This window comes from Patagioenas fasciata, chromosome 2, assembly GCF_037038585.1.
Source record: "Patagioenas fasciata isolate bPatFas1 chromosome 2, bPatFas1.hap1, whole genome shotgun sequence".
Classification (NCBI taxonomy): domain Eukaryota; kingdom Metazoa; phylum Chordata; class Aves; order Columbiformes; family Columbidae; genus Patagioenas; species Patagioenas fasciata.
Window position 1 is genome coordinate 77,034,654 of NC_092521.1, and position 22,987 is coordinate 77,057,640.

Consider the following 22,987-nt stretch of genomic DNA (forward strand, 5'->3'; position numbering starts at 1 on the left):
TTAAGATGCAGGTTGCTTTTGTGTTGTCTTTTTCATAAGTATTTCAGTAGTTCATGAGGTAACAATTCACTGTTCTCAAAGCAGCTGGAGGTCTTGTTGAAACCTCTGAAATTGAAACTTCTCTGTCCGCCCCCCATCTCCCAACACACACACATGCGCCCCTTTAGTGCTTAGAGGAGCCTCTTGGGCAGGAGAAGAGATGATAAAAGCAAGATGTGCGTAGGTGGGAAATAATTAGAGTTTTGTTTTCTTTTGTTAACAAATGTAATTTTTTTAAAGACGGACAGAGATCCTCAGCTTGAGGACTGACTTGAGCTGTCTTTGAATTATCATCTTTCTGATGTAATTATAGTTTTCATAAAATCAAGAGAGTTCCCCTCTATTGAGCACTGGTGAGACCACATCTGGAGTTCTGTATGCAGTTCTGGGCTCCCCCAGTACAAGAGAGACATGGACATGCTGGATGAGTGCAGTGAAGACCCACCAAAAGTAAATAAAGGACTCAAGCATCTGATATATGAGGAGGGCAGAGAGAGCTGGAACTGTTCAGCCTGGAGATGAGAAAGCTCAGAGTGGACCTTATCAGTGTGTATAAGTGCCTGATGGGAAGATGTATAGAAGAGCGAGCCAGAGTCGTATTGCTAGTATTAAGTGACAGGACAACAGGCAGTGGACTCGAAATACAGGGAATTCCATTTAGACAAAACTAAAATAAATCTTTTTCTTTTCTTTTTTTTTTTTTTTTTTTTTTACTGTAAATGTGAACAATTACTGGAACATGTTGATGAGCAGGGTTGTAAGGTTGTGAGCGAGATTGTAAGGTTGTGAAGTCTCCATCACTGGAGTTACTCAAAAGCCAATTGGAAACAGAGCAACCTGATGTAGTTGACCCTGTTTTGAGTAGATTGGTGGGTTGATTAAACGATCTCTAGAGGCCCTTTCCAACCTTAGCTACTCTATGAAGAAGTCCAAATGTTTCTCTTCCTCTTCTAAAAGGTTTAGTGGTCCCAAATTCAATGCTTATATAAAAAACTACATTAATAACATTTTTAAAAATACTATTAGTTTCTTCTGTTTACAGGATAAAAATCCAGAGAGAGGTTGATCAATTTATTTGACTACTAAATCCTGTTTCTGCAGGCTCAGGCTGTTGTAAATGGAGGTGTTGAAAATGCTGTGCTTGATCAACCTGCTAACCAGGCTGCTGAGAATGTAGTTGTAGGTGAGAACCCTGAAATCCAAGAAGAGCAAGTAGATGAGGAGGAGGAAGATAACGAAGATGAAGAAGATGCTGTAGTAGAAGATGCAGCAGATGCAAACAATGGAGCACAAGGTAACAGGTGACTCAAAACAGTAATGTTCTAGTTCTTTTTTTTTAGTGTAAATGAAATTGTTGAAATTGTTCATTTAAAACATAGCATGGAGTGGATACATCTTGTTTTGGGTGAGTCTAACAGTTGTAAAAATGGCCATTGTCTCCTCAGATGACATGAACTGGAATGCTTTGGAATGGGATCGAGCAGCAGAAGAGCTTACTTGGGAGCGAGTGAGTAAGAATAATTTTCTTGAATAATTCAGGCTCATACTTGATTTGGAGTACTGATGTGTTAAAATCCTTTTGGAATAGATTTGGATACCATTATCTAAGCTTTAGTGACCTAAAAAAGTCATTGTATTAAAACCAAAATGCTGCTTGTTAACTGTCAAAAAAACATTTCTCTTGATTTGAAATACAGAAGCAGCTTAAAATATATTTTAGAACAGACTTTTCTGAAATCTTCAACTGGGTCAGGTTTAGAAATTAATTGCAGCTTGCATTGAGGATGCTAGGTCAGATGAGGAGCGCATAGGTGTTATATATAGTTTAATGCTTAATTTCTGTGTTCTTGAAAGCATTAAACTAAAAGGAAGAGACGACCAGAAATTTTTGTCAATTTATTTACTGGTTTGCAAAAGACAAATGTATTTCTCAGAAAAATGATGGAGCATTTTAATGGAACATTGCTTCTGTTTTGTTTACAGATCCCAAATTTCATAATTAGAGCATGAAGTGCATGTTGTACACTGTATTAATAGAGCAGTGTGGAGACTCAGAAACTGTTTTTTTGTAGCTGGTTTAGAAGTAGCCAGCATCTGAGTTCAAAGCTCACCACATGCAGCAAAATCTACATGAAGGTAGATGCAGCAGGTACATGTGATTTACCAGTGTCACTACTGCATATGGCAGGCAGTTGTAAAGCTAGTTGCTCTATGAGCCTACTGTATGCAGGCTGTGATATAGTTGTTGCCTTGATTGCAGTGTAGTAGAAATACAGTTTTCATTGTGATGGACAGGTCTTGATTTTGTTTTGGTATTTAGTGAAAATTTCTTAGATTGTTTTGAAAGATATTTAGTGAAAAAAAGGTGTGCATAAATACAGGTTTCTGAACCATTCTACTGTGTATCTCAAGATGAAAGTCTTATATTTCTGAACCCTATTTACATGCTGAGAATTGTTGATACACTCTTCACTGAAAATATTTTGATGCCTCTCCCTGAATATAGAAATCAGTTTCAGCAAACTCTCATAACCATTTCACATCCTGTGTGCTGGCATAGGCAATAGACATCTAGTTGGCACTTAGTATCAAAAGTGTGTAGGCTTCTCTGCTATTTAATCTTGTGAAAACAGCATGCAAACTTTCTGAATTTTCGCAAATATTTATATCTGGGTTTACTTTGTAAAATATGTGCAATATCTTGGAACTTAGTGCAAAATCCTGGTACAAAATAGCCTTGAACCTGGTGCTTTACAGCATTAATCATGGAGTAGGAGTGTCTGGATTGAAATAGTAAGAAATCCTTGAATTGAGGGGGAAAGGAGAGTTGTTTTGGTTTGGTTTTTTTTTAATAGATACTCTGGTTTTGGCTGTTCTGCAGATGCTTCCTGTAACAGTTGTGCAGTGATGGAGGATTTGTTTCCTGTATTCCCTAGCTTTATATCAGTTTCGTTCTAAACTTAATAGCATACAGTGTAGCAACTTTATCCTGTTACTAGTTATTTTTATATATTGAAAGTAAAATATTAGAATTTGACTTTTCTCAGTGCAACATAAACTGATACTTTGCAATTAGGAAGCAAAAAAAAATGTTCTTGTATCTTAATATTGAGTTATTTAAGCATGTTTTTAAATAACAGTTCAGTCACTAAAAGATATTCTGCATGTATATCACTGCCTTTGACCAATTGAGTTTACTGTGTTGAGCAAGAACTTAATTTCTATCTTAATCTTTAAGAATTTATGTCCAGGTTCTGTTAGTTGAGTGATTAAAAAAAAGCTTTTGTCTGTATCAACCGTTAAAAGTTGGTGAGAAAGAGGCTTCTATGAGGATTATTTTAGATGCGTGTTGTTTACTTTTTCTGGTTAGTAAATCAAATTAATTCTCATTCTTTACAGATGCTTGGACTTGATGGATCTCTGGTCTTTTTGGTAAGTGAAATCCTGCATTTCAAGAATTTCTGTAGAGGGATTTTTTTTTTTTAAGTAAATGTATTTTTTTTATTTACATCATTCTATTTGAATTTCATATGATATATAATCTTTAAAGAGATTTTCATATGATAACATGTTCAAGCAAACTGTCTCTTTTAGGAGTTTCACAGGTAGGATTGTGTGTGTGTGTGTGTCATAAAAATGTCAAAATGACAAAGTGGCAAAAAGATTTCTTAAAAGACATAAGTAACTTTGGATCACATACTCCGCTGTAAATAGAAAATAGACCCTTTAAAAAAGCATACACTGAAAATACATGTGTTCTGGCCTTAAATTTTGCTCTTTATGTTATGATTAAAATAGCGTCCTCATACTGACTTCAAACACCACTAGTGAATTTTTAGTGTAGACTAGATTTTTAAACTTAAGATCTTCGGGTTATGTTTCTTGACTCGATCTGGGATTTGATTTGTGTTTTGGTGGTTTTTGTTTCTGTTTGTTTTTGTTCCTCTCTAGAATTTCTCCTCTCCTGAATATTGTTTTAATTTATATTCATATCAATTTTTTTTTAATAAATCTTCACACTAGTCAGTCTGTCTTGTAGAGCAGGTATCGTTTCAATTGGTTTCAAAAATCTTTATAATTTAGCAAAGCACTCCTAAAAAGGCTATTGGGTTTTTAATATTTGTCTGTGGGTGAATCCATGGTGATTGTGTCCCTGACAAACTCTTACATATGTAATGCATATCTTCTACTAGGCTTTGTTATCATTTATTTGAAGGGCTGTCCTGTCTTAGCTAAAAGTAATATTAAAAAATAGAGACAGCATGTCACTTCTAGAGTGAGAGCTGTCAGTTTTGTGACAAAGTCTAATTGTTAAAAGTTCAGATGAAGATTTTCTCATTTATATAGCAAATATCCACATACATTTCATGTAATTGTTTTAAAGGGTGGAACTACTTATATTGATTCTTAAAATAGAAGCCTATTTTTACAAAATAAGAGTGTTAAAGCAAATACAAGCACTCTTATCTAGGTAAATGTTCATGAATGTAAACAAATGCTTTCCTAATCTGCTCTGCATGTTTTGGTCTTTGTGTTAGAGCAAATTTCTTGGCTCTAACATGAAACGTGCAAGTTCTGGTAATAATAGGCAGTTGAAATAAGAAGTTTAGATACAGAAGTAAAGTCACTTATTTAAATGACTGATATTTATATACTGTTTCCATTTCATCTCCCTCCCTTTTTCCCCCATACTCCTCACAGGAACATGTCTTTTGGGTGGTATCTTTAAATACATTGTTCATACTTGTGTTTGGTAAGTATCATTTGCTTTTAGGTTTAAAAAAGATCTTTCTTTGTGAAGTGATAATGCTGGTTAATTTTAAGGCTGTTCTCTCAGAATAAAAGTAGTTGTGACATCTAAAAATAGAACCACAAGTGAACTGAGAATATAAGTAATAAATCTTTATTGCTTCTAGTTTTATCATTTTAATTCCTTTAAGTGCATAGCTTTAAAGTAGGAAATCTACCAAAAACATAATGATGTCAACCAAAGCACAGAAAATAATTTTGTTTACCAAAGTAAGTGGAAGCCAGTTGTGTTTGCCCCAGCTGAGCAACCCAGTATTTTGGAATTCAAAGAAACCAGATTCCTTACAGAATAGTAACTTAAGTTCACATAACAAGCCCCATAACTTCAGATACTCCAAGTAACTAAGAAACTGGTATTTACTAGTACCAACAAAGCCTTGTTTGTGGCCTGTGAAACCTTAATTCTATATGAAACATGGTAATCTGGATCCAGAATGCCACCAGCTCCAAAAGCAACTCAGAGCTGTGTAGTAGCCTACTGTATGTCTGAAAGCTAGGGATTAGAGAGCTATTTTAAAAATATGTGTATACACTTTTTATTTCCAGTTGCTAAAGGATGATGAAGTAAATTTTGAAGAGCTGGGAATTTCTACATGACTGTAATAGATGGATGTTAACTGTGATCATGTGCTAAAACTAAGAGATGTACTAGTTTTTATTGTATCAACAACACTTGCTCTGAATTGTCAGTTTAGAAAGGTATTGGTTTTGTTGCTTTTGTTCTTTTTGAGCGGTCTTTCTTGGCACAAAAGTTTGAGCTTTAACAATTCAGGTCATACTGTAGATAAATTTTTGCTGGCGAAGTAGAGCTTGCAGTAGTGAACCAGTGGTTTGAGCATCTAATTACTGAAACAAATCAGCAGATCAGAAGAAAATAAAATAATTATCATGTATATTTAATTCACAAAGCGCTATTAACTGTTATAATAGGAGTTGGGAAATACTTGAATTATTTCTTTCTGATCATTAGTTATGAAATTTCTAAACCCTTTATTTAAATTCAATAAGTGAGTAATAAGAATAAATAATAAGGTTGTAATATAGATGTGTTTTCAGTAGCTCTAAGTGTGCTTTAAGAAGTGGGAATCTAACAAGTAGAGAAGGGAAATGACTTTCCCAAGCAAGTGAGCAGGAGATCTAGGAATTTAATTTGTGCCTCTCAAGCCTATTTTTAGTGTCTTTCCCACTAAGTAATACCATTTAATTTACAACTGCCAAATCTCTAGTTATTTGTAAGTACAGTCCTGGTGAGTTCCAATGTCACAGGAGGTACTTTGTAGAAGATAGAAGGGAAAGCATTTGAAACCTTAATTACTGTCCAGAAAATCTTTTGTGGTGTTCTCTTGGACAAGTTAATTAAGTTTGACTTAATTCATATTTTCTGTAGCTCATTGTAGTGCTCACAGAGGAGTTTGTACTCCTCCATGCTTTTTATTAAAAGGGATCTATTATAAATTCTCTCTTAAATAAAGTTATTTAAAAGACATGATAAAGAATGCACTCTGATATCATAAAACACTGTCAAAAAGATACAAATTTAACTCATGAGTCTGATGTCTATTGAAGTTTTGAGTGTGTTTTTGTTTGTGTTTTTGGTTTTTTTTTTGGTTTTGTTTTGTTTTTTCCTTGTCTTTACTGGGCAGAAAGAGCTCAAGTCCTCACTTTCACATTTTTGTGATTCCAGTAACTGCTGATTTATCTGAAAGGGACATAAACTGAAACTTTCTGGTCATTGATTAGGGTAATACAAATCCTGCTAAATCTTTTCCTAGTTGTTTGGGTTTTGGTTTTGGGGTTTTGCAGCCCACTCCCTATTGACTACTCCTATTCCTGTAGGAAAATAATGGTGAATTCTGTAATCCTTTATAGATTGGTTGGAAGACCACAGAGTGAGGTCAAACAACTACCTGATCCTGTTGCAAATAAAGAGGTGTCCAAAAATGAGGAAAGTGCTGTGGTTTTTAATTCATACCTCCTGAGACCTCAGAATTGACAGGAGTCAGTTTTCAGGAAAGACAGTTTTTAGTACATTAATTCAAAGTAGGACTTCTCAGTTGCTCCCCATCCCTTCACTGGAGTGTCATCTTTTTTCCCCCTCATCATCTCTTCCCTTTGCAAATTTCTGAAGGGCTTTCATTTTTCACAGTATTCTTAAGAATTAAAGCACTAAAAACTGAAACCTTGCTAGAGCAAGTCCCATCTCACCAAGACGTAAAACGGCTACTTAAGTCTTCTACTGCATGGGAAGGAGTGAATATACAGATGGGTTCCTACAGCAGTCTATGAGACTAAGACCACCTTAGTACATAAGAATGAGAAATTGAATTAATTTACACACAGCAAGATGAACTAGTAAGGAAAGCTGTCCTCTTATTCTGTGTAGTTTTATATTGTTTGTAGTCTTTCAGTGTGAATTCTGATCTGATTTTCAATGTTTGTAAAATTATAGAAATATAACACTTGTAACTATTTTTTTTTAGTTGTTTTCATAAAATGGATAAGTAAAATAGTTACCTTATTACAATACATGTGCTGCAAATGAGGCTCCATTTAGCAGCTTTCATGGCTTTTTTTTCCCCTTCTTTCTCCTTACGTTATGCAGCATTTTGTCCATACCACATTGGTCACTTCTCCATTGTTGGCCTGGGCTTTGAGGAATATGTAAGTACTGTTTTATAATTTCAAAATGAAAAACTTGCCACTATTTATTTAATTACAGTACTTTTGTAGCACCCTTCGACTTTTATTTGTGATCACAAAAGTAACCTGCAGTATGTCTTATTTTTTCTCCTCAGACATTTTTAAATCTGTAGTTACAAATGTTCTCTCAATCTTTCCCACTTCCTCCATTATTTACATTACAAGTGAAGTTTCCTTCTTTTACAAAAAAAATGCGTAAGTTTTTGGTTTCTTAACAGCATCATATTCCTCATATCATTTTTAATTTGTGTACTCAGTAATTTTCATGGTTGATAATAACAGGTAGTGAAAGCTAGGAGATAGTGTGGTCGTGTAAGGTGACACTTTTTGTTTCATATATGGAGGTTGTTTCATGTTTGAAGAAAGTAGTTGTTAGACTTTTCCTGTAAGTGTGAACTTTTTCTGCTGTTGACAGAGATATCAAAAAAGCACTGGATTGTTAAAATATGTAAAAATGAAATTTATCTTAATTACTTACAAAGGAGAGATAATCTTTTAAGAGACTGATAAACCTTATTTTTTTTTCCCCTCCAGGTTCAAGCATCTCACTTTGAGGGCCTGATTACAACTATAGTCGGATACGTTCTACTAGCAGTGACTCTAATTGTTTGTCATGTATCCTTTTGTCATCAGTTACCTGGTTTAGATTTTACACAAAGCTAACTTCAACTTTAGACAACACTATACCAATGTGCTACTTAAATGTGGTAAAATGGTTGATTGGCATGTCTCTGTTTTGCCTCCTAAAATAAAATTTAGAAAGATACATAGATATAGGTATATATGAAAGGTGAGAATTCGTTTCAGAATGCATGAAAAGGAAAGGTACCATTAAAGGTAGGCCTTCAGTTTCAAAACGTGCTTACTTGTGGCAGATTTTTTCAAGGCAACAGTTTATTTCTTGAGAAACTTTTGTACACTCAATTTAAGGAGGCTGGTAGCATTGTTATTTTTTTATTCGTTCATTCATTTATTTTACGTGCATGTTTGGGGGGTTTCTCCTGCACATCGGATTGTGATTTTGAGAGTCACAGCCAATACTGAAAATATAGCCCTCATAAAATACATACTTCCTGTTTCACTTTGTTTTTTATAAAATTTCCTGTTGCTGAAAGCCACATAATATAGTGTTTCATCTTAATCAGACTATGTTATAAAGTATTTTTCAGTATCATTTTCTTGACAAAACTGTTCAGGGTCTGGCAGCACTTGTTAAATTCCAGCGCTCGCGTCGTTTATTAGGAGTTTGCTATATTGTTGTCAAGGTAATCCTATTTTTTTGTGTGTAGCAAGAAAAACCCCTCTCAATTTAAGCTAACGTTATAATTTTCTTAGCAGTTTCTGTTAAACTAGTAAGATGTCTATCTTTTTTTCCCTAAAGGTTTCCTTGTTAGTGGTGGTTGAAATTGGTGTGTTTCCTCTCATCTGTGGTTGGTGGTTGGATATATGCTCTTTGGTAAGAATGGAAATAAATGGGATAAAGTATTTTTTAATGGTGTTCATATTTAAAGGAAAAAGAGTTCTGATGAAAAGAGAGTTATTGATACAAGTTTGACAGCACTCTTCTGTTTTTTATAAACATAGTGTTTCCAGAGGGATTGCATTTTTTAGGTACTGCTTAATGCTATTTTTGTTTTCCTTTATGGTAGTAAATACAAATTAACTTGCTGTTATGAAAATAAGAAGTTCCTAATCCTTTTTTACAGCATTTACAAGACCACTGTGCTAATGAACTTACTCAAAGGCAAACTTGTGTACTGAATAAACTTATTTTTGTAGCCATCTTATGTGAAGTGGTAATGACTTGATATTTTAATAGTTGTCCAAGCTCTTTCTGATTTGAACAAGATACAGTCTGTGTTTGCTTGAAATTGAGAAGGACAGTTTTTCTGTTCTGAGAAAAAAGCTAAGTTACTACCTTCAACTGGAGAAAACTAGTTTCTTGTAGTCTTAGTTGAAATAGAATTTTACTTAAGGGAATAGTATTTGCTTCCATCACAGTGCCACTTTGAACTCATTTATAACTTATGTAGTGTATGTTAGTGTTAGGGTTGACTTCTTCTTTCTGCCAGAAAAAGAAATTGAACAGAAATTGATATTTATTTGTTGTTCTTATTGTAATTTATTCATTTTTTTCTAATTAAATGCTATAATTATTTATGTGTTAGCAAACGGCAGGCATTTAAATTAAATGCCTGGTAGTATATATAAACCAGGGTAAACAAAATGAGTAACTGTGTAAGTTTCTCAAACTTTATTCATATTTGTTTACTACTTCTAGGAGATGTTTGATGCCACTTTGAAAGACAGAGAATTGAGCTTTCAGTCTGCCCCAGGTACCACAATGTTTCTGCACTGGTTAGTTGGAATGGTTTACGTCTTTTATTTTGCATCCTTCATTCTTTTACTGAGAGAGGTAAGTTTATGAACAAGTTTGGTATGTAACATAGTGAGAGAAGCTTGTGTCTTGAACTGTTAGTTAAATCTTTCATGTGTGGGTATTGCAGCCTTATGTTCACAAGCCCTGGTCCTCATGAGGGACATCAACCACCCTGATATCTGTCAGAAGGACAGTACAGCAGGGCATAAGTAATCCAGGAGGTTCCTGGAATGTGTTGATGATAACTTCCTTCTCCAAGTGATAGAGGAGCCAATGAGGGTAGAAGCTGTGCTGGACCTTGCACTTGCCAATAAGGAGGGACTGGTGGGGAATGTGAAGTTCAGGGGCAGCTGAGGAAGGAGGAGCTCAAGATCCTTAGGGCAGCGAGGAAGGAGCACAACAAACTCACTGCCCTGGACGTCAGGAGAGCAGATTTTGTTCTCTTCAGTGATCTGCTTGGTAGAGTACCATGGGATAAAGCCCTGCAGGGAAGAGGGGTCCAAAAAAGACTGGTTAACATTCAAGGATCACCTCCTCCAAGCTCAAGAGTGATGCGTCCCAACAAAGAGCAAGTCAGGCCAAAACACCAGGAGGCCTGTATGAATGAACAAGGAGCTCCTGGACAAACTCAGACTCAAAAAGGAAACCTACAGAGAGTAGAAGCAGGGACGAGCAGCCTGGAGGAATATAGAGAAATTGTTATTGGGAGCAGCCAGGGATCAGGTTAGAAAAGCTAAAGTCCTGATAGAATTAAATCTGGCCAGGGACATCAAGGGCAACAAGAAAAGCTTCTGTAGGTGTGTTGGTTATAAAAAGGCGACTAGGGAAAATGTGGGCCCTCTCCAGAAGGAAACGGGAGACCTGGTTACCCAGGATATGGAGAAAGCTGAGGTACTCAACAACCTTTTTGCCTCAGTTTTCACCAGCAAGTGCTCCAGCCACACCACTCAAGTTGCAGAAGGCAAAGGCAGGGACTGAGAGAATGGAGAATGTACACTGTAGGAGAAGATCAGGTTGGAGACCATCTAAGAAACCTGAAGGTGCACAAGTCCATGCATCACAAGGGTACTGCCAGATGAAGTTGCTAAGCCACTGTCCGTCATGTTTGAGAAGTTGTGGCAGTCTGATGAAGTTCCTGTTGACTTGGAAAAGGGGAAACATAACCTCCACTTTTGAAAAGGGAAAAAAGGAAGACCCAGGGAACTAGGGGCCAATCAGTCTCGCCCCCATGCCCAGCAATATCACAGAGCAGATCCTCCTGGAAACTATGCTAAGGCATATGGAAAATGAGGAGGTGATTGGTGACAGCCAACATGGCTTCACTAAGAGTAAATCGTGCCTGACGAATGTAGTGGCTTTCTACGATGGGGTTACAACGTTGGCGGATAAGGGAAGAGCAACTGACGTAATCTACCTGGACTTGTGCAAAGCATTTTACAGTGTCCCACATTACATCCTTGTCTCTAAGTTGCAGAGATTTGATGGATAGACCACTTGGTGGATAAGAAGTTGGCTGGGTGGTCACACTCAGAGTTGCAGTCAACAGCGTGGTGTCCAAGTGGCGACCAGTGATGAGTGGCCTTCCTTGGGGGTCAATATTGGGACCAGCACTGTTTAACAGTGGACAGTAGGACCGAGTGCACCTTCAGCAAGTTTGCCGATGATACCAATCTGTGTGGTGCAGTCAATACACTGGATGAAAGGGATGCCATCCAGAGGGACCTTGACAGGTTTGAGAGTTGGGCCCACGTGAAACTCATAAAGTTCAACAAAGCCAAGTGCAGAGTCTTGCACATGAGTCAGGGTAATCCCAAGCAGAAATACAGGCTGAACAGAGAACAGATTTACAGCAGCCCAGACAAGGAGGACTTGGGGCTATTGGTTGATTAGAAGCTCAGCATGACCCAGCAATGTATGCTTGCAGCCCAGAAAGGCAACTGTATCCTGGGTTGCATCAAAAGAAGCGTGACCAGCAGTTTGAGGGAGATGATTCTCATCATCTGCTCTCTTCTTGTGAGACCCCGCCTGGAGTCCAGCTCTGGGGCCCCAAACATGAGAGGGACATGGAGCTGTTGGACTGAGTCCAGAGGAGACCACTAAGATGATCAGAGGACTGGAGAAGCTCTCCTATGAAGACAAACTGAGAGAGTTGGGCTTCTTCAACCTGGAGAAGAGAAGGGTCCAGGGAGACCTTATAGCAGCTTCCAAGTACATAAAGGGGACCTACAAGAAAGGATAAACATTTTACAGGGACAGGTAGTGATAGGACAAGGGGTAATGACTTTAAACTGAAAGAGGGTAGATTAAGTTAGAGATAAGAAAGACATTTTTCACCATGAGGGTGCTGAGGCACTGGAGCAGGTTGCCCATAGAAGCTGTGGATTCTCCATGCCTGGAAGTGTTCGAGGCCAGGCTGGATGGGGTCTAGTGAGGGGTGTCATTGCCCATGGCAGGGGGGTTGGAACTTAAGGTCCCTTCCAACCCAAATCATTCAATGATCCTATGCTGCTACTGTGTTTTGTGTGTATATTGGATTTCAGCCTTATCTAAAAAGGGACACACTGGTACTTACTGCAGTGGAAAATGATGATTTAGGATATATTTTGCTTAGAGATTTTTAGTTTACAAAGAGTTCTTCAGCATGGGTGTTGCCTTCAAATGGATCTAAATACATTTTAGTTGTTTAAGGTTGTTTAATACCTGAAAATTAAGCTTCTAATTGGTTATTGCTTCTCTATTTCACTATGATAATGCTACCTTTATTCTATTTCTGTACCATTTTGTTGAACCTTTTGAACAAATACTCCTGTTATATTTAAAACTTATTTGCTGCAGCAGTGTGTTGTCCAAAATAGAAAACAAAGAATGCAAAGATAACTTTCTGTTCATATATTGTTTTCTATTTCCTACTTCAGGTATTGAGACCTGGTGTCTTATGGTTTCTCAGGAATTTGAATGATCCAGACTTTAATCCTGTGCAGGAAATGATTCATTTGCCCATTTATAGACATCTCAGGAGGTTTATCTTATCAGTGGTAAGGACTTTTCCAAAAAAATTCTCTATTTGGAAAGAAAATTTCACATGTTAGGTCCCATATATGCTACTGCATATTTAAGGAAAGACATTTTCACCATGAAGGTGATTAGGCACTGGAAGAGGTTGCTGGCACAATCTACATATTTTGAGGTACTCAGAACTCAACTGGATAAAGTTCTGATCAACCTCATGGAACTGGGTCTGCTCAGTGCAGAGGGTTGGGATAGTTTACTTCTAGAGGTCTCTTCCAGAACAGATTTTTCTTTGATATCTTCTCCTTATGCAAAATCTTTTGAGACTTCTACAAGTTGCTTGAAAAGCCGGCCACTTAGAAACAGGAGGAACCCAAAATTAGTAATCCCAGTGCTGGGGGAGTGGGACGAAAGTGGAATTGTCTGACATTATCCCGAGTGGCAGCTGGCCAGTCCATGCTTATTCAGCTGCAATCCTATTTTGCAAAGGCATTTTAAGCATACTGGTCTGCCTAGGATCTTTCTTCATAGCGGCCCATGTCCTTCTGCTCTTTGGATCAGTGGCTGAAAGAGTGTTGCTAATGCACAGATGTTTTGGCTGTGGCTCAACAGTCCTTGCACAGCATCAAGACTTTTCCTCTTCCTTGCTCTGCCCTGCTTCCTCACCCCTCCAGCGAATAAACTGAGGGTTGGGAGGGTGATATACTGGGACAGCTGAACCAAACTGGCAAAAGGGATATTCCCATATCCTACAACATTGTGTTAAGCAGTAAAAGCTGTGGAAAGGGAGGAAGAAGGGGGGATCATCATGGTTATGCGTTTGTCTTCCTGAGCAACTGTTAACATGTACTGAGACCCTGCTTTCTAGGAAGTTGCAAATCAGCTCTCTGCTAATGGGAAGTAGTGGATGAAGTCCTCTTTTGTTTGTGTGCACACCTTTTGCTTTCTTTATTAAACTGTAATTATCTGAATCCACAAGTCTTCTTGCCTTCTCTTTTCTCCCCATTCAGTCGGAGAAGGGAATGAGCAAGCAGCTGGGTAGATGTTTGGCTGTTAGCCAAACTAACTTGTTTAACCTCCTTATTGCAGATTGTCTTTGGATCAATTGTACTGCTCATGCTCTGGCTTCCTATACGCATTATTAAGTACCTTCTGCCTCACTTTCTTCCATACAATGTTATGCTATACAGGTAAGCATTTAATTTAAAAACATATTTTTTTCAGTTTCCCTATAACTAGAAAAATGTGCATTTGCACTTTTGAGCATTTATGTGACATTGGTGTGTACTGTTAGTTTTCAGTTAATCTAAACTTCATTGTTCTAGAAAAGTAAAAAGATAAAGGACATGGATACATCATACAATTTGTCAAATAAAAGGTACTAAGAAAAATAAAAGGCATTTTTGTATTATTTCTGTAATGATAACTATTCGGTTTTTATATGCCCTCAAAATACTTTCCCCTTCAACTTGTTGATAGTGAAGTTGCTGCCATGTTTGTCTTTCACATTCACTCCTAATTATCACTGCTTCAAGAATAAAAGAATGTCTGTAACTGCATTTATTTTTAATGATAGCACTTTTTCTTGAATTTCTTGTGCACCTGAGTGCCTATGCATGAACAAACACTTAACCTGTGGTCAGAGCAGGATATAAGGAAAAATGTCTGCAAAAATGTAAGAATTGTTCCTGTTGGTGTCCAATATATGTTTTTTTTATTGTGGTGGTGGTAATATGATTCAGTGTAAGAGATTACTATCAGAATGTTCCTTATGTTTGCTTTCCTGCTTTTCCCATCGTTTCTAGTGATGCTCCAGTAAGTGAACTTTCCCTAGAGCTCCTTTTGCTTCAGGTGGTGCTTCCAGCTTTGCTAGAACAAGGTCATACAAGACAGTGGTTGAAAGGTCTTGTGCGAGCATGGACTGTTACTGCCGGATACTTGCTGTAAGTACAGAAAGCCAAAATCAACTACAAGCATTGTGTCCAGCTTAGCCTTTTAACGTGAAAGCAACATGCTTTCAAGAAAGTTATCCCAACAAGTACTTTAATAGCTACTTTACAGACAAATATGTGGTGAAAAACTTGTATAGTGACTACCTAAGGAAGCACTTTTTTCTAAGCAGTAGTTGTACCAACATCTGGTAAAGAAAAATCTATAAAAGTATGACTACCAGCTTGTTAACTTCCTATTACATGGAAAAATTAAACAGGTGGCAGGAGGGTGTTTGCATGAGTCATCAAAGTAAGATTCATGTGCACACCCTGCATTTCTTACTATAAGAAGGCAAAAAAAAAAAAAAAAAGGAAAAAAAATATCTAGAATGTTAAGCTGAAGAAGTGCATACCTTTAAATTGGGGTTTTAAAGTTAAAAGTTCAGTCCCTAAAGAAAGATAAAACTCTGTCAGCTAAAGTAAATGATTACACAAAATGAGGTTCTTTAATTTAGACTGCCAGGCGGATTTCTAGCACTTGAAGTTGTTTTTCAGTTCCTATGTTGCTTGCCCAATTAGTCAGGGAAAAATAACATTGATTTTGTTTCTGTAAAGTTTTACATTTAAGTTCATATACTTACTGACATTCTCCCACCATGTCTTGCTCATTGTGGGTTGTGGCAACACAGCGCTATTAGGATGAAGATTTCTTCTTTGTTATGTCTGAGACTCTGAGAAAATGAATGAAAGACTTTTTTCTTCCACTGCAATCCAAAATATTTATTTTAGGTTATCATAAGGAAACTCTCCTCACCCTGTTCTCTTGGTTTACACTTTGGAAAGTTATTTTTTTAATTAATTTGTTCATGCTTTGATAGTGTTTAAATATGACACAAGGAAAGAATTTTGGACATGAATATATAAATGGCTTTGCTTTCTCCACTGTTGCAGCTGTTAAGAGCAATTGTGAAATACTTCTTCAGCTATTTTAGTTGAGCAAAGATGAAAAATTTTCCCTCCTTTTTTTTAAAAAGTGATGTGAATATGTTTTCATTGTCTGACAGTAGAATATCTGCATGCATCTTACTGCTAATTAAAATTTTGCTAAAGCTGAGGAAAATTAACTTCTAAATGTTCGTGTTGTAGTTTGTTTGGTTTTTTTAATAAGATTGAAATAAATAAATAATGATGTATGCAGGAAATATCAACAGAATACTTTTTAAAGTAGATAGGCTCTTCCTAGGATTGATTTTCGTAGAAAATTGTGAACAGGTTTTGAGCAATTTGGAATCTTCTTGAAAGACTCTATCTGACTGTACTTTTCAAAACATGTCAATAGCAATAAAGCACTGTCCTCGTACAGGTTAGGTTTGAAGGCAATTTCCAATAAAGCTTAGTAGCAGCAAAATAAAAGCTGTCAGTTGAGCTACCTGCTTACACAAACTGAAATATCGATGCAATTTTCATTTTATGTGCACAACAGCTGTAATATCACAAGTTGGTTTTAAAGCAGACAAAGAGTTAAGTGATCTTTATTTGTGGCTGTATTCCCGCTGTTCTAATCTGCATCCAAACTAGCATTTTTCTTCTAAATTCTGTGTTTAGAATGGCATTGAGTACGTTATCAGAAAATGTTTTATTTTATTTTGCCAGTATCCCTGTGTAAGTTTTGTGCAACTTGTACTCATTCTGAGTAGACCTATCTTTTTGTAAGACTCTCACTCATCTCAAACAGAACAAAACTGATATTTTGATTGTTACAGAGATCTCCATTCTTACCTACTTGGTGACCAGGAAGAGAATGAAAACAACGCAAACCAGCAGCCTAACAACCAGCATGCTCGCAATAATAATGCCATTCCAGTTGTGGGAGAAGGTCTTCATGCAGCCCACCAAGCCATACTTCAACAAGGAGGACCTGTGGGTTTCCAGCCTTATCGTAGGCCTTTAAAATTCCCACTCAGGGTAGGTATATCTAACATATTTTCAGATGCCTTTCCCTTTTAATCATTTTTGGCCTATGTGTTATCAGAAGTGAAGTGGTAGGTCATGTTGGTTTGTGTTTTGTACAGTTTGCATCTTTTTAAAAAGACTTAGAGTTATTCTTACGTATAGCTTTTTCCAGCCTGTAACTTAAGAACTTACAATTTTATTTAGAGATCCCATGCATAGACCTCCAGTTACCACTTATAGATCACATTCATGCTGTGTATTATCTGTTAGTCCAAATCTTGTTTTCTTAATGATTATAATGGAGAGAAATATAATAACCCCCCAGCAAACAGGTAGTTCAGAAGTGTCTCTAACAAGGCATGGCTTTCAAGAGGGCATACTTTGGTCTTGTAGTTGAAGTATATTTTAAACTTGTTTTATTAAAAAATTAAATGGAGAGCCTCTGTTGCATCTATATTAAACACAGAAAGTGTTACAATACTACAGAGTTCTAAATTCCTAAAATTAGAAAGGAAATGTTGTTGGCAAATACTTGACTTTCTAGAACAATATATAGGTCAAACTAGATAGATTGTTTTGTTGTTACCAGAACTCTAAGTTAATCAAATGTAAACTTAAGCACAGTTCATTTACCATGGTATCAGGTATAGCTCAAGAATGGAAATAATAGCTAAAGTTAGAACAGTGTACTATTGCTTCTGAAGTTTCCTTAAAATGCTGCATCTACGAGAATTCCCATAACAGAATACAAAATAAAGCTGGTTTTTTTTTCACCACCCCCTTCCCCCCCATCCCCTACCCCCCTATAAATCTCAACATAATAGAACTGAAAGCAAAGTTGAAAGTATTTTAGGATTTCACAAGTGTTTAGCTTCTGGGTGTTTGAAGTTAGGGCTTTAAGGGGGTGGCGTGAATTCCCACCACTGCTGTTTTTACCCTCTAAAATGGCTCTCCAGAAGAATGCATGAGCTTCAACACTTGTAGAGGAAACAGTGGGAGCAAGTAGCTCAGGGATGAAAAGGCTAAGGAAGCAGAATGAACTTGCCCCTCTCACAGCAGCTGCTGCTACCTCAGTTTGGTCAGAACAGGATGTCAGAGTATGCTCTGAGACCAATTTCATGTAGTATAAATACACACTTAGTAGTGAAAGGAGTGGTGCTGTCTTCTTCCCCTGGCAATTGCTCCTTTCTTCCCTTAGCATGAATGCCTGTGCTAGAACATGCACATGATGGACTGGAATAGGAAACTGATCTAGCTGAAAACTGAAGTAGTAGACAGAAGGCATTAGTTAGACATGTTTGAAAGTTCAGACAAGACTTTATAGTGTTATGCATAAAGAAAATTTGATACTTATGACCTTTTCAGTTAGACCAAGTTCATATGAAGTTGCTGGGTTGAGAGACAGGTTAATTGAAATTAGTTCCCTGTTTGGCTGCTAAGGTGGTAATTAAAGTGGATTCTCACTTACTGTGACCTGGCAATATATAACAACTAATGTGGACATGCTGCTATCAAGGAAGGGGTGTGTTAATCCAGGGACTCATTAAATCCTTTCTAGAACTACCTTTGCATGGGTTGTTTTATTTTTGTGGAAGCCTCTAGATAAGGACATGCTGAAATAGTCTTCTCCTCTCAAACCACTGAATAATATAAGCTTTCGGTAATTTGTGGTGCTGATTTTGAACTGGTGGTAATTAACCAGTTTCATATTCAGCTTTTAAGGACTGTGTTTTTTCTGGTTTCCTTACCTTCATCTAGACATTTTCAGTTGTTCTTTGAAGACTTCTACAGAAATAAAAGAAAATATGATTTAACTGACTTTCCATTGTTTTCACCAAGAGCTACGATGACCTCTTGCACACTCTCAAACACATGGTAGCTCACTGATACAGTTTTTTGTCCCTGGTTCCACTTGTTTGAAATATTTAAGTAATGATTCATTCAGGATCACTGTAGCTGCTGCTTAGATAAGTTCATCTTATGAAAAATGTGTCACTTGCACAGATTTCCACCATGGAACAACACTGTATTTTAATAACTGTCTCAACTGGGATTTTAAGTATTTGAGAAGAAAGAAACCGTGTAAACATCTGATCTTTTCTATGCTTTCATTCTTTTTTTTTTTTCTTTTTTTTTGTTTTAACCAAGTTGTAAGAACCTAGAAGAACCTAGAAGAAAGTAGTTTATGTTCAGTTTTTATTATGTGAGTATTTTCCATTGGAACTCGCTCATGTCCATGTGGATTGAGCAAGCAGTGAGAATTGATACTTCATGTTATTTCAGTTGCAAATAAGCATATAAAATTATGGTTTTTATTTTTTTAAAATTTTAATTAAGTACATACTGTTAATATCACCTAAAATTAAAATATGAGGGTTTTTTATTAGTCTACATAAAAGCCTATAATTAGTTTTATAAGGTGATCTAGATAATTCTTCCAACTCATTCCTTTTTCAAACAATGGTTCTTTTGTGGGGACATCCCAAAGCCTCTCCAGAACAAATGCTGATGTGTAGAATTTGCTGAATTTTTACACTACTGCCTTGTCTTACTGTAACCTTACTTCCATAATCCATCGTTGTCATCAGAGCCTGCAAACTCTTTGGCAAACTTTCTTCTGAGGATTTTTAGATTGTATTACTGTATTGTTAATATTACAAAAAAAAAAAAAAAACAAAAAAACAAACCACAACAACAACAAACAATTATCCATAAAAATAAATCTATAATTACTTTTCATAGACTTGTTATTTCTGGAATCCCTTTTGACTTGTCCTACTGTAGTTTTGAATTTCACTTACCAGATTTTATCCATATTCTGAGTTTTTTTCCTCTGTGGATTTATTTCTTCTGGAAATATCTTCTGGAATCCATTTTTATTTTACTGTTTACTGTGACAACTTTGGAGACAATTTTTTTTAAGTCTTATGATTCGTAGTGTGAGTTTGTGCCAAACCTTCACTTCAGTATATCCAAATGCATCATCTCCTGTAAGCATTTTTCCTTTCAACTACTGTTTTTGATATTATTTTTTAATAAATATCCTTACTTTAGCTTGCTCACTCTTTTTGAAATATTGTGGTGGATTTTGGAGAGAGAAGGGCTGTCCTCGCAAGATCTTTGAGTCTGAATACATCATGATCGCTGTCAGTGCTGCTTCTGTGATGAGAGTGACCAGCTGCCTGTGCAGTACTTAGGTCCAAGTCAAGAGTTACTCTTTCTCTTGGACATTCTCTTACACACTGACCCAAGAAGCAGCTGTGTGTGGCATTTAACAGATTCATATCAGCTTTTGTCCTTCATATGTTGTTTATTCCCACATGGACTGACATTTCCCCAGACAGTATCAATCCCAAGCAAGTCATACCACGTGTTCGTCACTGTTGAAGTTTTTTTGCTTGCAATACAGTCATCAGCTACTCTGGTTTTCTTCTTTCTCTCATTTGGGATCCCTAACCCTAGAGACAGTATTCTGTGTGAAAAAGGGTATGTGGCTGTCACCTGTCAAGTAATTGGGTATTGTGGAATTATCCCTCTTCACCCAGGCTAACATCTACAAAATCACAGGATTTTTCCTTCCTATAAGTAGCGCTCAAGATCCTAACCTAGAGGTGAAACTGATCTACATTGTCCCCGAAAGTCTAATCAAGGAATATGTGTGTTACAGATATAAATTTCTCTCAGTAGTTGGTTATGTGTTTGTTTTCCCATAGTAAGCCTTCTTGTTGTGTGGCTGTGATTAGTGAAGCAGAATTTCATAGCATGTGGTGCTTGAGACATTCAAGTATTTAAAGAAGTCGAGTACGTGAGAATTCTCTGATAAGATACAAGCCTGACTATGGAGCCACCAGCTTTGCTGTCAGCTACTGGTTACTAAACCTGAGGGCATCTCAAAGAACTTTCTCAGCAAGGTTTTCCTTCTTGTAAAACCGCTGTCTTGCTTGTCTGACATACAGAGCTAGAAATCTCTCAGCGTTAACTGAGACTTGTGCTGGTCAGTGCAGAAATAGAGAGATTATTTTTTAATGTAATATAATGAAGAACTTCAGTCATTCTGGATTCAAAATGTTCATTTTTACTGTTGTGACAATTGATGCAAATTCTTACGTACACAGCACTGTAGGTGTGTTGCGTGTACTGTGGATAGCTTTCTTATGACTGATTTATTTATACAGCAAAACATCACTTGGTAATTAACATTCTAGTTTAGCTGCCTTTTTAGGATGATACATCTTTTTATTTGTGGGGTTTTTTGTTTCTTTTTACTTGGGTTAAGTAACTTTCTTGTAAAGTATTTTTCTTTTTTTCCTCTTTCAGATATTTCTTTTGATTGTTTTCATGTGCATAACATTACTGATTGCTAGTCTTATCTGCCTTACCTTGCCAGGTAAGTCTCTTATTGTAAAACTGTGATTAAAAAGAACTCAGCATGTTGCCATGTTCAACAATGGCAGTTGCTTTGAAACCATTGTTTAAAGTTAAAAGTAGAAAACATGGGAAAGCTGTCTCATTTTTAATAGTACATAATGAAATTGTAATAGTCTAAAATTTAAATGATAATTACCTATATTTAAATGATTGCTACTTTCTTTGTTCTGTTTTAGAATAGTTTTCTTTTAAGGGCAGGGCTGCAAGTGCTGAGACGTTCTCTGTAGCATTATTGACAGAAAAGGAGAATTGATACTCTTGCACCTGCTTTACCATTTAAAGAAGGAAAATATATAGGTTGTTACCAGGTCTTCTACACTATCCTCTTTAATTAAATATTCGGAAGTGTCAACAGGTCACTAGGAGACTTTGAAGTGATACACATGCCACTTCTCAAATATGTACGAATAAGTACTTTAACCAAAAGAAAAGCACTTTGTAGTTATTTTTAAAGAATTTGGAACAAATTAAGACATGTAAACTCATTTGAATTTTATAACTTAGCTACCAGAGTACCATGTCATTTTTATTTCCCTGAATTAATGATCCTAAAGTCAATAGTGTTGAGGGCAGAGCTTTGAATTTTGTTATGGTTTAATAGTAGCACATAAAATAATTCCACTATAATACTAGTGAATAGAAACACTATTAAAAAATAAATGTAGCAAATGAGTCTCCCATTTTTGTCAGAGAGATTCAGAAGCCCCATCAGTAAGTCTTAAAAAATTACATGAGGCAGTGGAATAACCCAAACATAGCTCATAAGATTTAAGTTCAAGCTTATGCACTAATCCATTATTGCCTTCGCAATTCTGAAGGCAGGTGTTTAGGCTCTGAGTAGTTCTGTATTCAGTGCTTTCCTTTAGTTAAGATCACATTGCTGGTGTTAAACAAATTTAGGGAAAAAAAATTCTACATACATATTTGTCATCATCTATGTAATTTTACGTAGTGCTTTACACATTCATGCCTTATGGATATAGTAGCAAAATACTGGTTTGTGCTGAATACTATTTGTGCATTGATATTTAACAATAAATTCGGTAAGCATTTTTTTTAATAGGCATCCTTGCTTAATACATCAAAAAGCATTACTCTGTTTAACAGTGTTTGTGTTTGCAGTATTTGCTGGACGATGGTTAATGTCGTTTTGGACGGGGACTGCCAAAATCCATGAACTGTACACAGCTGCTTGTGGTCTTTATGTGTGTTGGCTAACTATCCGAGCAGTGACGGTGCTGGTTGCCTGGATGCCACAGGGTCGCAGAGTGATTTTTCAGAAGGTGAAAGAATGGTCTCTTATGGTGAGTCTCGAGGGAAAAAAAAATACTGAATTATCAAAAAAGTAGCTAACAAAACTTGTTTCCATTTGCTTGCAGGTTTTACCCTGTAATGTAGACCACATTTTCCTTTTCAGACCATTTTGAAGCTTTTGCAGCCTACATTCTCACTGCATAGGGCAACTGTATTTTTGGAAGCCATTTGGCAGAGTGTTAAGCAATCAGTGTAAATCAGTTTGCGTATATATGCTTATATATACATGCATATTTTTCTGTTTTCCTTGAAAAGTGAATATGTTACATTATATTATCACAAATGTCATATGCCCTCAAATACATTTGTTTTCACAAATACTTGGAAGCTTAACTATTACTCAATTAGCAACTTGACATTACCAAATAAGAAAAACTAGTAAAGATGATAAATGATGATGAGCATGTCTGTACAAAGTAGCCTG

The 22,987-nt window shown here is 36.4% G+C and overlaps 1 protein-coding gene across 2 annotated transcripts in view; it reads left to right on the plus strand.

Annotated features, from left to right (window-relative positions):
- Nucleotides 1-22,987, plus strand: part of MARCHF6 (membrane associated ring-CH-type finger 6) — a 54,754-nt gene that overhangs the window by 21,524 nt on the left and 10,243 nt on the right. For both annotated transcript variants that reach the window (XM_065831205.2, XM_065831204.2), the window contains exons 7-21: nt 1,141-1,333; nt 1,485-1,546; nt 3,439-3,471; nt 4,741-4,792; nt 7,451-7,509; nt 8,083-8,163; nt 8,745-8,813; nt 8,930-9,004; nt 9,830-9,964; nt 12,844-12,963; nt 14,027-14,127; nt 14,743-14,880; nt 16,632-16,833; nt 21,139-21,208; nt 22,372-22,553. In XM_065831205.2, coding sequence (XP_065687277.1) covers nt 1,141-1,333; nt 1,485-1,546; nt 3,439-3,471; nt 4,741-4,792; nt 7,451-7,509; nt 8,083-8,163; nt 8,745-8,813; nt 8,930-9,004; nt 9,830-9,964; nt 12,844-12,963; nt 14,027-14,127; nt 14,743-14,880; nt 16,632-16,833; nt 21,139-21,208; nt 22,372-22,553 — 1,572 coding nt within the window. The remainder of the gene's footprint in view (nt 1-1,140; nt 1,334-1,484; nt 1,547-3,438; nt 3,472-4,740; nt 4,793-7,450; nt 7,510-8,082; nt 8,164-8,744; nt 8,814-8,929; nt 9,005-9,829; nt 9,965-12,843; nt 12,964-14,026; nt 14,128-14,742; nt 14,881-16,631; nt 16,834-21,138; nt 21,209-22,371; nt 22,554-22,987) is intronic.